The sequence below is a fragment of the Elephas maximus genome, chromosome 10 (genome assembly GCF_024166365.1).
Source record: "Elephas maximus indicus isolate mEleMax1 chromosome 10, mEleMax1 primary haplotype, whole genome shotgun sequence".
Taxonomy (NCBI): Eukaryota; Metazoa; Chordata; class Mammalia; order Proboscidea; family Elephantidae; genus Elephas; species Elephas maximus.
Genome location: NC_064828.1, coordinates 113,390,276 through 113,404,201, shown reverse-complemented (window position 1 = coordinate 113,404,201; position 13,926 = coordinate 113,390,276). Strand labels below are relative to the sequence as shown.

Here is a 13,926-nt window from a genome sequence, read left to right as displayed (position 1 = left end):
GGAAGCTGCACGGAACTATTTTTACCGAAATGGGAAAACTCATCATTCTCAGAGGAGAAAGCCGGGTGTCTGTGGGGAGCTGTCTGCCAGCCCCCGTGCTCTTGCCTCGTTTTGGGTCACTCGGAGAAGCAACTTTAAAGTATGTTCCAAATTAAGCAGTCATTTTGTCAAAGAAGGAAAAAGCACGCACACATACACACACACATCTTCATATGGGGACTAGATTACCTTTTAACACCTTTAAAGTTCTAAGTGCTGAGAAACCAGAAACTTATGAAACCAGAACCAACGGTCTTTGGAGGGCGAATGTTATCAAATGGTCAGGGGTAGAAGTGACTTGAGGGTGGGGCCTGGGGATCAAGATTTTCAAACTTTGCTTTAGCAGTAAAACCCTTCCTCAGATAAGACCTTCCAGAAAAGTCCACTCTATAGCACAGTTGAGAGTGCTGGGGCTCTCGCTGAGGCAGTAGGGGCTGGAGGTGGCCCCAAAACTCTGTCCTGGAGCCCTCCTCCCTGGTCCCACCTCAGGCTACCTCCAGCTCCCCTGGGGGCTCTAGTCTAGTCTGACCCTCATACCTGAATCCAACTCCAGGGGAAACTGAGGCCCAGCAAGGGCAGAGGTCTGCCCAAGGCCGCCAGTGAGTGGTGGGCTCCTAGCCCACCTCTGATGATTCTCCACTTGCTGACTGGCCAGGAGACCCCTCGGTTATATACGGTCACGTGCGTAACATTTCTCCAAGCAGATCTGAAGACAGCTGGTTTCCCCAGTGCTTACCCTTGAGGTGCACCTAGCCATCGGTTAGATTTTAGGGTTCAGTTCAAGAAGCTCCCCTATTACGGCATATCTACCCGTTGCTGTTGAGTCAATTCCAACTTCTAGCGACCCTATAGGACAGAGTAGAACTGCCCCATAGAGTTTCCAAGGCTGTAATCTTTATGGAAGCAGGCTGCCACATCTTTCTCCCACGGAGCCACTGGTGGATTCAAATCGCTGGCCTCTTGGTTAGTGACCAAGTGTTTAACGACTGCATCACCAGGGCTCCTTGCAGCATTTCTGCCTGTTCATTTTTTCGAAAATCACGCGTGTCATCTAAATCTTCGAACGTCGTGAAATAAAATGGTAATGGTATCCTCTTGCGATCATTTTCCCGTCATTTACCCCTGCAGTTACAGCCCCTTCCTCATTGCTGGGTGTCTTGTGCTTTTGTTGTCTCTGGTCTTAGTTCTTAAGCTTTGTGGGCCTTCCATTTTTAGTTCTTTTTGAAGAAGCAGATTTTAATTTCATTTTTCTGTAGTTTTTTTTTTTTTAATTCATTATTTTCAGTTTTTATCTTCATTCATTCCTTCCTCATAATTTCTTTTTATTTATTTGGTTGTGCATTTTTAGCTTAAGTTAAATGCCTCATTCATTTATTTATGTTCCTCGTTACATAATACTAGGCCAGGGGTGGTGCAAATGGCTAAGTGCTTGGCCATTAACCAAAAGGTCGGTGGTTCAAACCCAGCCAGGGGAGCCTCAGAAGAAAGGCCTGCCTTCAGCCAAAGATTAGATAGGCCCATAAAACAAAATGAGATGAATGGGCACATCACCCGGGGCAAGAACGAGAAGGCGGGGGGGGACAGGAAAGCTGGTAACGGGGAACCCAAGGTCAACGAGGAAGACCCTCAGCGAGGTGGACGGACACCGTGGCTGCGACAGTGAGCTCAAGCGTAACGACGATTGTTTAGGGACGGCGCGGGACCGGGCCGTGTTTCGTTCTGTTGTGCACAGGGTCGCTAGGAGTTGGAACCGACTCGACGGCACCTAACGACAACAACAAGGTCCAGAAGGGGAGCGTGCTGACATGTCGTGGGGATGGCAACCACAGTCACAAAACAGTATGTGTTAATTGTTTAATGAGAAACTAATTTGCTCTATAAACCTTCATCTAAAGCACAACAGAAAAAGAAGAAGGAAGTCCTGGAGAGCTGCTTCGGAAAGAGAAGAAAGCCCTACGGGCTACAGCTTTGTGAGGGAGCCAGGAGTTAAGGCTGAGTCGACAGCAACCGGTTCTTGATTTTTATATAAAAGCATCCGCCGTTATATAGTTTCCTCCGGGTACTGCTACAACCATATCCCTCGGGTACTGCTACAACCATATCCCTCGGGTACTGCTACAACCATATCCCTCGGGCGTTGGATGAAGTTTTCTCATTTTCATTAATTTCTAATTAATTTATAGTTTTACTATTGATTTCTTCGTTCGGCTAAGAGTTATCTAGGAACGTATTTTTAAATTCCCCAGTTACTTTTTAATTATATCTTTATGGTTCTTTAGGATTTCACTCACTGCACTGTGGTGACATTTCTAAATTCCAAAGATAACAGGAAGCTTTGACAGCTTTCAGGCAGGAAGAACCTGTGTGAAAAAAAAGATCAGACTGGTCATTGGTTTTCTTATTGTGATTTGAAGCTAGACGTTTACAGATCTGGGAGAGAAGAGGCCCGCCAACCTGAAATCCTGCCCTGCCTAAGATGTCACTCACGTGACAGCTCAAAAGGACATTTCTTGTCGAGGCATGCATCTTTCTACACAAAGCCTGCCTGAAACTTGGTGAACTCTTTTTTTTTTTAACAGTTTTATTGAGATATAATTAAAATTCCAGAAAATTCACTCAGTTAACGCATATACTTCAGTGCTTTTTAGTATATTAACAGTTGTGCAACCATCACTCAATCGATTTTAAAAATTCTCATCACCCCCAAAAACACCAGTACCCACTAGCGGTCACCCCCAATGACCCCTCTCTCCATGCCTACCCAAGTCCTAGGCAACCACAAATCTACTTTCTGTCTGTATGGATTTGCCTATTCTGGACATTTCATACAAATGGAATTATGCAATATGTGGTCTTTTGTGGCCGGCTTCTTTGTCTTAGAACAGCGTTTTCAAGGTTTATCCAACTCGTAGCATGTATCAGTATCAGTACTTCATTACTTTGTATTGCTGAATAATATTCCGTTTTATGGATAGACCACATTTTGTTTATCCATTCATCAGTTGATGGAAATTTGGGTTGTTGCTACTCTTTGGCTATTATGAACATTTGTATACACATTTTATGTTTTCATTTTTTTTTTTTATATACCTAAAATGTTGTTGAAGATCATTCAAAAATGGCTGCAGCAATACATCAACAGGGAACTGAGGCAGGGGATATGTGACCCTCACCTTTAGTGCCAGTGCTCTACAGCAAATCTGCCATCAACATTTCCCAAGGTACATTCTTAAAATCACATGATGCTAACAACTTATCAGATTCCAGGGCAGCTGAGAACATGCCCAGTCTGGGGGTTAGAGTGGGCCACATGCTGAAAGTGTATCCATGAACCTGGCTGGGAACAGGCTTGGGAGGTCTTCTCACAGGACTTTGATGTGCACTGACCAGTGGTAATCCCGCCCTCTTCAGAGGACAACCTGGACAAGACATATCCAGGTAACCTGAGGCTTGTCCATCTTGGTAATTTTTAGGATCCAACAAGACCCTTCTTCTGTGGCAAAGAAACCAGTCTTGGCCGTGAGAAGAGAGGAAATAAAGTTAGGAGGGGTTGAAACCCACAGGGGCAGCTAACAGGACAAAACAAAGGAGAGTAAGGTTTGCTTGCAAGTTTGACTCCACCAAACACCAGCTGCTGTAGAGTCCACGCAGATTCAGTGTGCTCAGCTACTAACCAAAAGGTTGGAGGTTCAAGTCCACCCAGAGGCGCCTTGAAAGAAAATCCTGATGACCTACTGCTGAAAAAAATCAGAAACTGAAAACCCTATGGAGCACAAGTTCTAGTCTGATACGCGCGGGGCTGCCATGACTTTGACTCCAGGCTCAGACAAACACGAGAAGGAAAGTGGAGATGTGACGATGACTCAGGAACTCTGATGACCGGTGGATGGTGAGGGAGGGGCAGCAGCTGGGTAAGGGAATAGACACCCAGAGACCCGAACCTCAAACTATCCAAGAAGTTGGACTATATGAAGAACGGGGCATCAGGATTGGAGCAAGACTCATTAACAACCTGCAGTAAGCAGATCACGCAACCTTGCTTGCTTGCTGAAAGAAGACTTGAAGAACTTACTGATGATTATCAAAGACCACAGCCCTCAGTATAAATTATACCTCAACAAAAAGAAAACAAAAATCCTCACAACTGGACCAATGAACAACATCATGATAAACAGAGAAAAGATTGAAGTTGTCAAGGATTTCATTTTACTTGGATCCACAATCAATACTCATGGAAGCAGCAGTCAAGAAATCAAGACACATTGTGCAAATCTGCTGCAAAAGACCTCTTTGAAGCATTGAAAAGCAAAGATGTCACCTTGAAGACTAAGGTGCACCTAACCCAAGCTATGATGTTTTCAGTTGCCTCATATGCTTGTGAAAGCTGAATGATGAATAAGGAAGACTGAAGAATTGATGCCTTTTAACTGTGGTGTTGACGAAGAATATTGAATTTACCATGGACTGCCAAAAGAAGTACAACCAGTGCTCCTTAGAAGCAAGGATGACAAGACCATGTCTCATATACATCATGCTTGGTAAAGTAGAAGGTCAGCAAAAAGAGGAAGACCCTCAACGAGACGGATTAACGCAGTGGCCCCAACAATGGGCTCAAGCGTAACAATGACTGTGAGGATGGTGCAGGACCAGGCAGTGTTTCATTCTACCGTACATAGGGTCACTATGAGTTGGAAGTGACTCGACGGCACCTCACAACAAAACAACAGCCTCCTAAATTGTGGAGAGTATACATTTCTCTTCGTTAAGGCCATCCACTTGTGGCATTTCTGTTATAGTAGCACTAGATAACGAAGATAGATGGATGTGTATTTTAAAAAAAGAGAAAACCTGGATGACCAACTTTGTGCTGTGTGATACCAGTGTGATTTTTGCATTTCTAACAAGTTCCCAGATGATACTAATACTGCTGGTTAGGGACCAATTCTGAGAACCACTGGTAGAGCAGTGGTTCTCAACATTTATTACGTATAAGAATCACCTGGGATCTTATTAAAATGTAGATTCCAATTTAAATATGTCTGAGGTGGAAATGCAAATTCTCAGCAGGGGTTTGAACCTGAACGAACTGGTTCGAAGTCCTGGATTTTTCACAGGCTGCGGTTTGGGAGCAGGACTCTTGGAGGACTGGAGGACAGGGGTCTTCAGATGTTTCTATGGCCCCCAAGCAGCAACGCCAGGTCCCAGCTCCTGCTCATTCACAAAGACCTCGACACCTCGAGGACACCAGCTGCCTCCTGTGTCCCAGGTGGTAGGGCACACAGCAGGGCCAGGGTAGGGGAGATCCTCAGGCTACCGTGCATCCACCTGCATCCTCAGCAGCCTCTTTGTGTTCGTGGGGGCAGTGGCGTCACCAGGGCTGCTGTCACCCAGTGTGGTATCTCATGGTATCACCCACTCCATGGACCTCCTCCTGTACCAGTCCATACAGGATCCTTAATAATGTTTTTGTACTAATGTCACCGATAAATCGTAATTCAGGTATATCACTCCTTCTTGTCCTTTAGTTACTACTTCATTCTCAAAAAAAGTTACTGATACTGGTTCACAAATACTAATTACCACAACACTGTACTGAGACACCAGAAAACGTGACGAAATCGGAGACTATAAAAACACCGGCAGCTACGAAAAGAGTGTGCTTGTAGCACGTGCAGACATAAAGCACCTGATTCGAAGCATCATTGTAATTGGGTAATAACGAGCTCTGACCTGAGCGCATTAGAAGGCTCAAAAAGTAAATCAGCGTAGAGTTTTAGCCTTGTATGTGTATTGATACATGTAAGCTGGGCTTACGAAAGATGTTTTTATTATTATAACTAACCTTTTTTTGGTTTTTATAGGGATATTTTTATATAAAATAATAAATTTCTGTTAAAACACTACACAAAAATTTGTGTAGTGTAGTGTACCAGCGTCACCTGGTACAGTGGGCACCTCCACACCCTCCGAGTGACACCACTAGGTGGAGACACCTCAGGAGGCAGGAATGGGCCCTTCACGTGCTGGCACCCTCGCCCTCGTGAGGCACCATACCTCATGACCCCGCCCTCCCGGCCCCGCCCACAGCCACGCCCCTCCCGGCCCCGCCCCATAGCCCCTCCTTTCAAGGCCACACGCGTGGCTGCCGGCCCCACCCCTAGCTGCCGGCCCCGCCCCTCGCAGCCCTGCCCCTCCCGGCCCCGCCCCACAGGCCCTCCTTTCAAGGCCACACTTGTGGCTGCCGGCCCCGCCCCTCGCAGCCCCTCCTCTCAGGCCCCGCCCCTCCCGGCCCCGCCCCACAGCCCCTCCTTTCAAGGCCACACTCGTGGCTGCCGGCCCCGCCCCTCACGGCCCCGCCCCTCGTGGCCCCCGGCTCAGCCCCCCGGGAGAGGCGCGGACGGAGAAGCCCCGCGCCTTTTGTGTCGGGCTCCGGCCGCTGCGCGCGCACTTACCTCAGCGGCCGCGGGCTGAGGGGCCCGCGCGGGCACTCACCTCAGCGGGCGGGGGGACGCGCTCGGGCACGCCCGGACCCGCCAGCTCGGCGCCCGGGCTGAGGGCCGCCCGCGCGCGCCCCCGCCTGTCCCGTCCGCGGACTCCGCGCCGCCGCGCGCTCGCCGGGGGCCGCCGCCGCGTCCGACGCCGACAGCGCGCGCCCCCCTCGCCGCGGCGCCCGGCGCGCGCGCACCCCGGCCCGGGCACGCGCGCCCGCCAAGATGGCAGGGGCCGGGGCCCAGCTGTCAGCCGCCGCCGCCGCCGACCCGCCCCGCGGCTAGCGGCCCGGACGCCGCCCGAGAAGATGCGCCCCCGCTGCCGCCCGCAGCCCAGCGAGACGCGGAGCCGCCGCGCCCGGGGCCGGCTCCCCCGCTAACGCCCGCGCCCCGCCGCCCGCCGCCCGCCCGGCCCGCGCCACCCCGGCAGCGACAATGAGGTGAGTCCGGCGGCCGCGCGGGGCGACGACCGGGGGGCGGGAGCCCGAGCTGGGGGGGTCCGGGGGCGCCCGGAGCCGCGTGGAGGGCGTCTGCGGAGATTGGGGGCGGCCAGAGCGCGGGAATGGCTTCGGGAGAATCGGGGGGCGTCGAGAACGATGGGAGGGTTTTGGGGTGTCTGGGTGGGTGGGTGCGCTGGCCTTCGGGGCTCGCGGGAGGCACTTCCAGGCAGCTCGGCACCGAGGGAGGTCGGGGACACCTACCCTCCGCAGGTGTGGCCGCGCGATGGCAGGAGTTGGCCGGAGCCCCCCGTCCGGTGCCTTTCAGCGCTGAGGGGGCCGGCTTGAAGCCCCTCTGGCCTTCCTCTCGGGGGGCTCTACCCACGGAGAAGCCGCGTGTTCGGGGTTCACAACATGCCCCGTTTCGGCTTACTCTTAAAGCGATAGTTTCTCCTGGATCTGAAGCTGCTCACCCCCTTTCGTCTCCCCTTTCTCAACGCCTTGTCCTTTATTCTTGCGCCTTGGTAAAGTGCAAACCCCAAAAATGTATCACTCGTTGATTTGTCACCCAGGCAGCCAGCACTGCGTGTGGGGGTATCAGGTCAAGGCGGAAAACGCCACCAGCCCCCAGCCGCCTCGGTGCCCTCCCACTCACCACACCTTAGCTCTCTCCCCAGGGGTCACCTGATCCTGACTTCTTGGGTCATCATTTCCGCCACATAGGCTATAAAAAATACAGTGTTTATAGTTTTATTTTGCCTGTATGTGAACTTCTCCTAAACAAAATAATGCAATGTATGTTCCTTTGTGCCTGGCTTCTTACACTCAAGATGTCTTTCAGATTTCATCCATTCTTTTATAACTATCGTTTGTTCGTTTTCATTGATCTGTAGTATTCTATTGTAGGAATACATCATAATTAATCACTTCTACTCTTGGTAGACATTTAGGTTGTCTCTAGCTTTTGTTGTTGTTAGGTACCACCGAGTCGGTTCAGACTCATAGCCACCCTGTGTACAACAGAAAGAAACACTGCCCAGTCCTGTGCCATCCTCACAATCCTTGCTATGCTTGAGCCCACTGTTGCAGCCAGTGTCAGTCCATCTCGCTGAGGGTCTTCCTCTCTTTTTCTGACCCTCTGTTTTACCAAGCGTGATGTCCTTCTCCAGGGGCTGATCCGTGGACTGATCCCTCCTAATTACATGTCCTAAGTATGTGAGATGTAGTCTCACCATCCTTGCTACCTTTTAGGTATTAAAAATAATGCTGATATGAATATTGTATGTCTCCTGGTACATTCATTTAAGTTGCGTATAGATCTAGCAGTGGAATTTCTATGTCAAAACTAAGAACATCTTCAACTTTAGTAGATAAATGCACATCTTCAACTTTAGTAGATAATATCAAACTTCCAGAGCGGTTGTGCCAGTTTACACTCCGTCAGCAAGTACACGCGAGTTCCTGTTGCTCCACAGCTTTATCAGCAGTTCGTATCGTCAGTCTTCTTCATTTTCGCCATTCTGGTGCGTGTGAAATGGTATTCGCTTGTGGTTTTAATTTGTAGTTTTCTCTTGACTAATCTTTTCATGTTTATTTGTATCCTCTTTTATGAAGCATCTGTTCAAATATCTTGCCCAGTTTTTTCTTGGGGTTGCATGCCTTATTCATTTTTAGGAGTTCTACCTTGAAAAAAAAAATTTTTTTTTTTTTTTACCTTGAAGTCAAGAAGATAGTTTCCTACAACATCTTCTGGAAGTCGTAATATTTGCCTTTCACATTAAGATCTACAGCCCACCTGGAACTGATTTTTGTGTAAGGTGTAAGATGAGTTAAATTTCATTCCCGTATGGATATCCAGTTGTTCCAGCAGTGTTTATGAAGGACCGTCATTCCCCATAGCCCTGCAATGCCACATTTGTCATCTTCTGACCTTCCACCTGAGATCATTTTCTTTCTCCCTGAAGAATACTCTTTCGTATTCCTTTAGTGCAGGTCTGCTGATGATAAATTCTTACGGTGTTTGACTGTTTGAAAATGTCATTATTTCTCTTGCATTTTTCTTTTCTTGAAAATAGCTTTATTGAGATATAATTCACATAGCATAAAATTCAGCCATTTAAAGTGTACGATTCATGGTTTTTACTATATCCACAGAGTTGTGTAACCATCGCCATAATCTAATTTTAGAATATTTTCTCCATTTTTGAAGTGTCTTTTCATTAGTTACAGAATTCTTGGTTTGCATTATTTTTAAGCACTTTATAGCTCATTGTCTTCTGACTTTGATTGTTTCTGTTGAGAAGTCACTTGTCAATCTGTTGTTCCTTTGAAAGTAATCTGCCTTTTGTCCGCCTCTCCCCGCCATCCTCCAGCCCTGCCCAGTCTGGCTACTTTTAAGATGTTCTCCTTGTCTTTGGTTTTCAGCGATGTTTCTATGCTGTCCGTGGCAGGGATTTCTTTTTATTTATTATTGGGGTTCTTAGGGCTTCTTGAACCTGTGGCTTCATGTCTTTCATTAGTTTTGGAAGTTCTCAGTCGTTAGTACCTCAGATATTGCTCTGCTCCATCCCCTTTCACCTTTTACTTCTGGAACTGCATGTATATTGTAGATCTTCTCAGTGTATTGTCTGTGTCTTTTAACCTTTCTCTTGTGTTTTCCATCCTTTTGTCCTTCTGTTTTTTTATTGTGCATATCTCCTACTTGTTTATCTTCCAGTTTACTAATTCTTCTGCTGTATCCAACCTGTTATTAAACTCACCCATTGAGTTTTTAATTTCAGCCATTATATATTTTTTGGGTTTTAGTTCCCATTTGGTTCTTTTTTAGTGTTCCCAGGTATCTGCCAAAATTATCAATTTTGCCTTTTTGAACGTAGTAAGCATAATTGTTTTAAAGTCTAATAACAGCAGTATCCGAGCATCTTATCTGTACGACGCTAGAAAGTGTCTGTCTCTGTTGGTTATCATTCATGTTGTCTTGTCTCCTTATGTGCTTGGTTGCTTTTTTTCATTGTATACTAGACATCATATTTGCAGAATTGTGTGTGGAAATAGTCTGAGACCTAAGATGGTGCTTTCTCTTTCAGAGGTAATTCTCACTTAAACCTGGGGTCACTTCAGTTTAGTTTCAGGGACTGAGATGTTTCTAAGACAGGCCATGGTCCTTGTGAGGACCTGTGAATTTTGTTCACCTTTACTCCTTGTGTTCAGCTTTTTGCCAGTGTGTTCACCCCAATCCCAATGCCAAGCTGTTTAGCATTCCCTTCAGAACTGGCAAGCAGCCCCAGTGGGAAATAGCCGTAAACACTGAGCTTACCTCTGTGAGCCTCTGATGCTCTCCCATGCCTTCAAACAGATGTTTATTCTCTCCACCACCCCTCCCCAGCTTTTCTGGTTGTCTCCAGCTGGAGGATTGTTCTGACTTTTTTAGTTCCTGATTACTGGAAATCTGAGTCCCTGATGCTTGCATTTGTAGGGGCAGTCAATATTCAGTTCTGGAGGAGATGTAAGCTACCGGGTTATGGAAGCTGTAGAGAACAATAACAACTAATTTATTGTGTTTCTTTTTAACTATAATGTATTGTCTTGTTGGAAACCCTGGTGGCGTAGTGGCTAAGAGTTACAGCTGCTGACGATAAGGTTGGAGTTCAAATCCACCAGGTGCTCCTTGGAAACTCTGTGGGGCGGTTCTACTATGTCCTACAGTGTTGCAATGAGTCGGAATCGACTCCGTGGCAGTGGGTTTGCTTTGGTTGGTTGTATTGTCTCATTTGTGAAATGCTCTTGGAATCAAGATAACTTTAAGAATAAATCTTTAATTTCTTTAAAAATATAATTAGTTAAAAATAGCAGTTTAGCTGAGGTCAGTACTGTGAAGTGTAAAGGGTTTTGGAGGCAGACGCTTTTCTCCTTTTTGTGTTCATTTCTTTCTCTGGTCTTCATTTCTTTAAATGTTTATTTGATTAAAAAAATTACCCTTTAAATGACCCTCTTGAATAGAACTTCTTTTTTTAATCAACAATAGCGTAATAACATTTTCCATTCCAACTCTTTTGGATCAGGTAAAAAGACATGGTTGTAGAAATGAAGGTTCTTAAATGATTATTCCAAAATGAGTCATTCGGTGTTTCTTTTTTCTCTTTTTCTTTTTAAGATACTTGGTTTTTTAAAACCCTGTTGACAGTTTAGCATAGTTCTCTGTTATAGACTGTTCATAGTTAAACATTTATATATACATGTACCTGAAGTCCTCAGCTCTTGCAGATGGTCTTAAATATGTCAAGGGGATCTATGTGTGATGAACACATCTTTCTGCCTCTGTTGTCAGCCTGGCTTGATTTGGGTATTATTTGTAAACAATTTGGTTCGATGATGAAAAAACACTTTTTTTGTTTGTTTGTTTAACCATGAATTTTTAAATGAAAGTAGCACATCATTTCTTTCTCCTGACTGATAATCTCATAGGAGTACCTAGCTATGACCAATTGATAAAGTCTAAAATGTATTCTCCAAGTCTTTGTCCCTTTTAGTGTATCTCAGGCAATGCATTCTAAAAAATCGACTGAATACTTGAGGCACATAACCACATATTTTAGCAAGAAAGTACAGGTAGTTCCCAACTTACGACATGATTCCATTCTGACGACTCTGATGTAAAATGGTTCTGGTGTAAGTTGAATACCTCATTTTTTTTTTTTTTTTTTTAGTTTTCATTATTATTGCCTTTTATTATCAGTGTCTTTATAAATCTGATCTTTATTTGTCTTTGGGGGCTGGCATGAGAATGATAACATCAGCAAATTACATACTGCAACCTTGTATGTAGTATATGTTACTAACTGTAAGATGTACCAAAAAAAAAAAAGGATGATCCTAAGTGCGGTTTGTCATAACTCGAATACATCGTAAGTCTGGGACTACCTGTACTTTTGAATCAAATTACTCAGATAATTAAGGCTGTGTCTGAGTTTTTCTTTATTTTCTAGACTATTGTCTGGTTTGTTTCCCTTTTCCTAACAGATCCTAGCGGATCATGTATTTTCATGTCTTCACTTAAAAAGCATTTTTTGAGGGGTTGCTGTTGCCTGGTACTGGACTAGGTGAGTAAGAAGGTTGGAAGGAATCAGATCAAAAATTTACTAGGTCCATTTCTGCACCTACTTTATAAAACAACAACAAAAAAGCCTCACCCACGCATATACAATATGCGGTGTATTTCTACTTATATAGTTTAGTCATTTTATGTATTGGGAACTTTCTCTTCTATGAACATTTTCCTTGTCTGCATTTTATTTTTTAAAGATTTGATTTATAGAAGTTTAAAATTTTTATGTCATTAAGTCGTCTTTTTCTTTGTGATTTTTTTGTATCATTTTTAAAATTTAGGGTAGCATTCTTCAAAATTGCTAATCAGTGACTTGACTATGACAGGAGTTTCTACGACGGGATATCAGCAGTGTTTTCTAGGTTGGATGCCAGTGCACACACCTGAACCCCAAAATCCTCTCCAGGGGTGACCAGTTGCAGATGGTAAGACCTGAATGAGTGAGGATCACCTCCCATCTTGAGAAAGCTTATCTGCCACCATCAGAACAAGTCTTGTGTATGAAAAGCATGACCAGTTGTAACGTGGTGTTAGAAGCCATCTGCGTTCATGCGGAGAAAAGAGAATCAGGATAAGCCCAAAGCTAATTCCTGTGAGGTAGAGGTTAGAAATACCTCCATGCTCCAATTTTTTCTCCTTTTCTGTACCAGCAGTCCTCTCCATGGCACTGTCTATTTCTGCTGGGTTCCATAATTCATTGCAATGGCCACGTAGAACTCACAGGCTCTACTCATGATTGTGTAGTTTTTTAGGGAAATAATAGGCTATTAGTGAAAAACAAGGCTCCAGAAATTAATGGAATATCAATTGAGATGTTTCAGCAAACCTTTGCAGCACTGGAAATGCTCACTTGACTATGCCAAGAAATTTGGAAGACAGCTGCCTGGCCAACCAACTGGAAGAAATCCATATTTATACCTATTCCCAAGAAAGGTGCTCCAACCAAATGTGGAAATTATCAAACAATATTGTTAATGTCACATGTAAGCAAAATTTTGCTGAAGATCATTCAAAATCGGCTGCAGCAGTATATCAACAGGGAACTGCCAGAAATTCAGGCTGGTTTCAGAAGAGGACGTGGAACCAGGGATACCATTGCTGATGTCAGATGGATCCTGGCTGAAAGCAGAGACTACCAGAAGGATGTTTACCTGTGTTTTATTGACTATGCAAAGGCATTGGACTGTGTGGATCATAACAAATTATGGATAAAATTGTGAAGAATGGGAATTCTGGAGCACTTAATTGTGCTCACGAGGAACCTTTACATAGATCAAGAGCAGTCATTAAGACAGAACAAGGGGGTACTGCATGGTTTAAAGTTAGGAAAAGTATGCGTCAGGGTTGTGTCCTTTCACCATACCTGTTCGATCTGAATGCTGAGCAAATAACCTGAGAAGCTAGAGTATATGAAGAAGAACAAGGCATCAAGATTGGAGGAAGACTCATTAACAACCTGTCTTATGCAGATGACACAGCCTTGCTTGCTGAAAGTGAAGAAGACTTGAAGTGCTTACTAATGAAGTTCAAAGCCTACAGTCTCCTATATGAATTACACCTCAACATAAAGAAAGCAAAAATCCTCACAATTGGACCAATGAGCAGCATCATGATAAATGGAGAAAAGATCGAAGTTGTCAAGGATTTCATTTTACTTGGATCCACAATCAACAGCCATGGAAGCAGCAGTCAAGAAATCAGAAGATGCATTGCACTGGGCAAATCTGCTGCAAAGGACCTCTTCAAAGTGTTGAAGAGCAAAGATGTCACCCTGAAGACTAAGGTGCGCCTGACCCAAGCCATAGTATTTTCAATGACATCATATGCATGTGAAAGCTGGACAGTGAATAAGGAAGAC

The 13,926-nt window shown here is 45.2% G+C and overlaps 1 protein-coding gene across 1 annotated transcript in view; it reads left to right on the top strand.

Annotated features, from left to right (window-relative positions):
* The first annotated feature begins 6,738 nt into the window (after positions 1–6,738).
* Positions 6,739–13,926, top strand: part of EVL (Enah/Vasp-like) — a 197,674-nt gene continuing 190,486 nt past the window's right edge. The window contains exon 1 of the mRNA XM_049899522.1: positions 6,739–6,967. Coding sequence (XP_049755479.1) covers positions 6,963–6,967 — 5 coding nt within the window. The 5' untranslated portion in view covers positions 6,739–6,962. The remainder of the gene's footprint in view (positions 6,968–13,926) is intronic.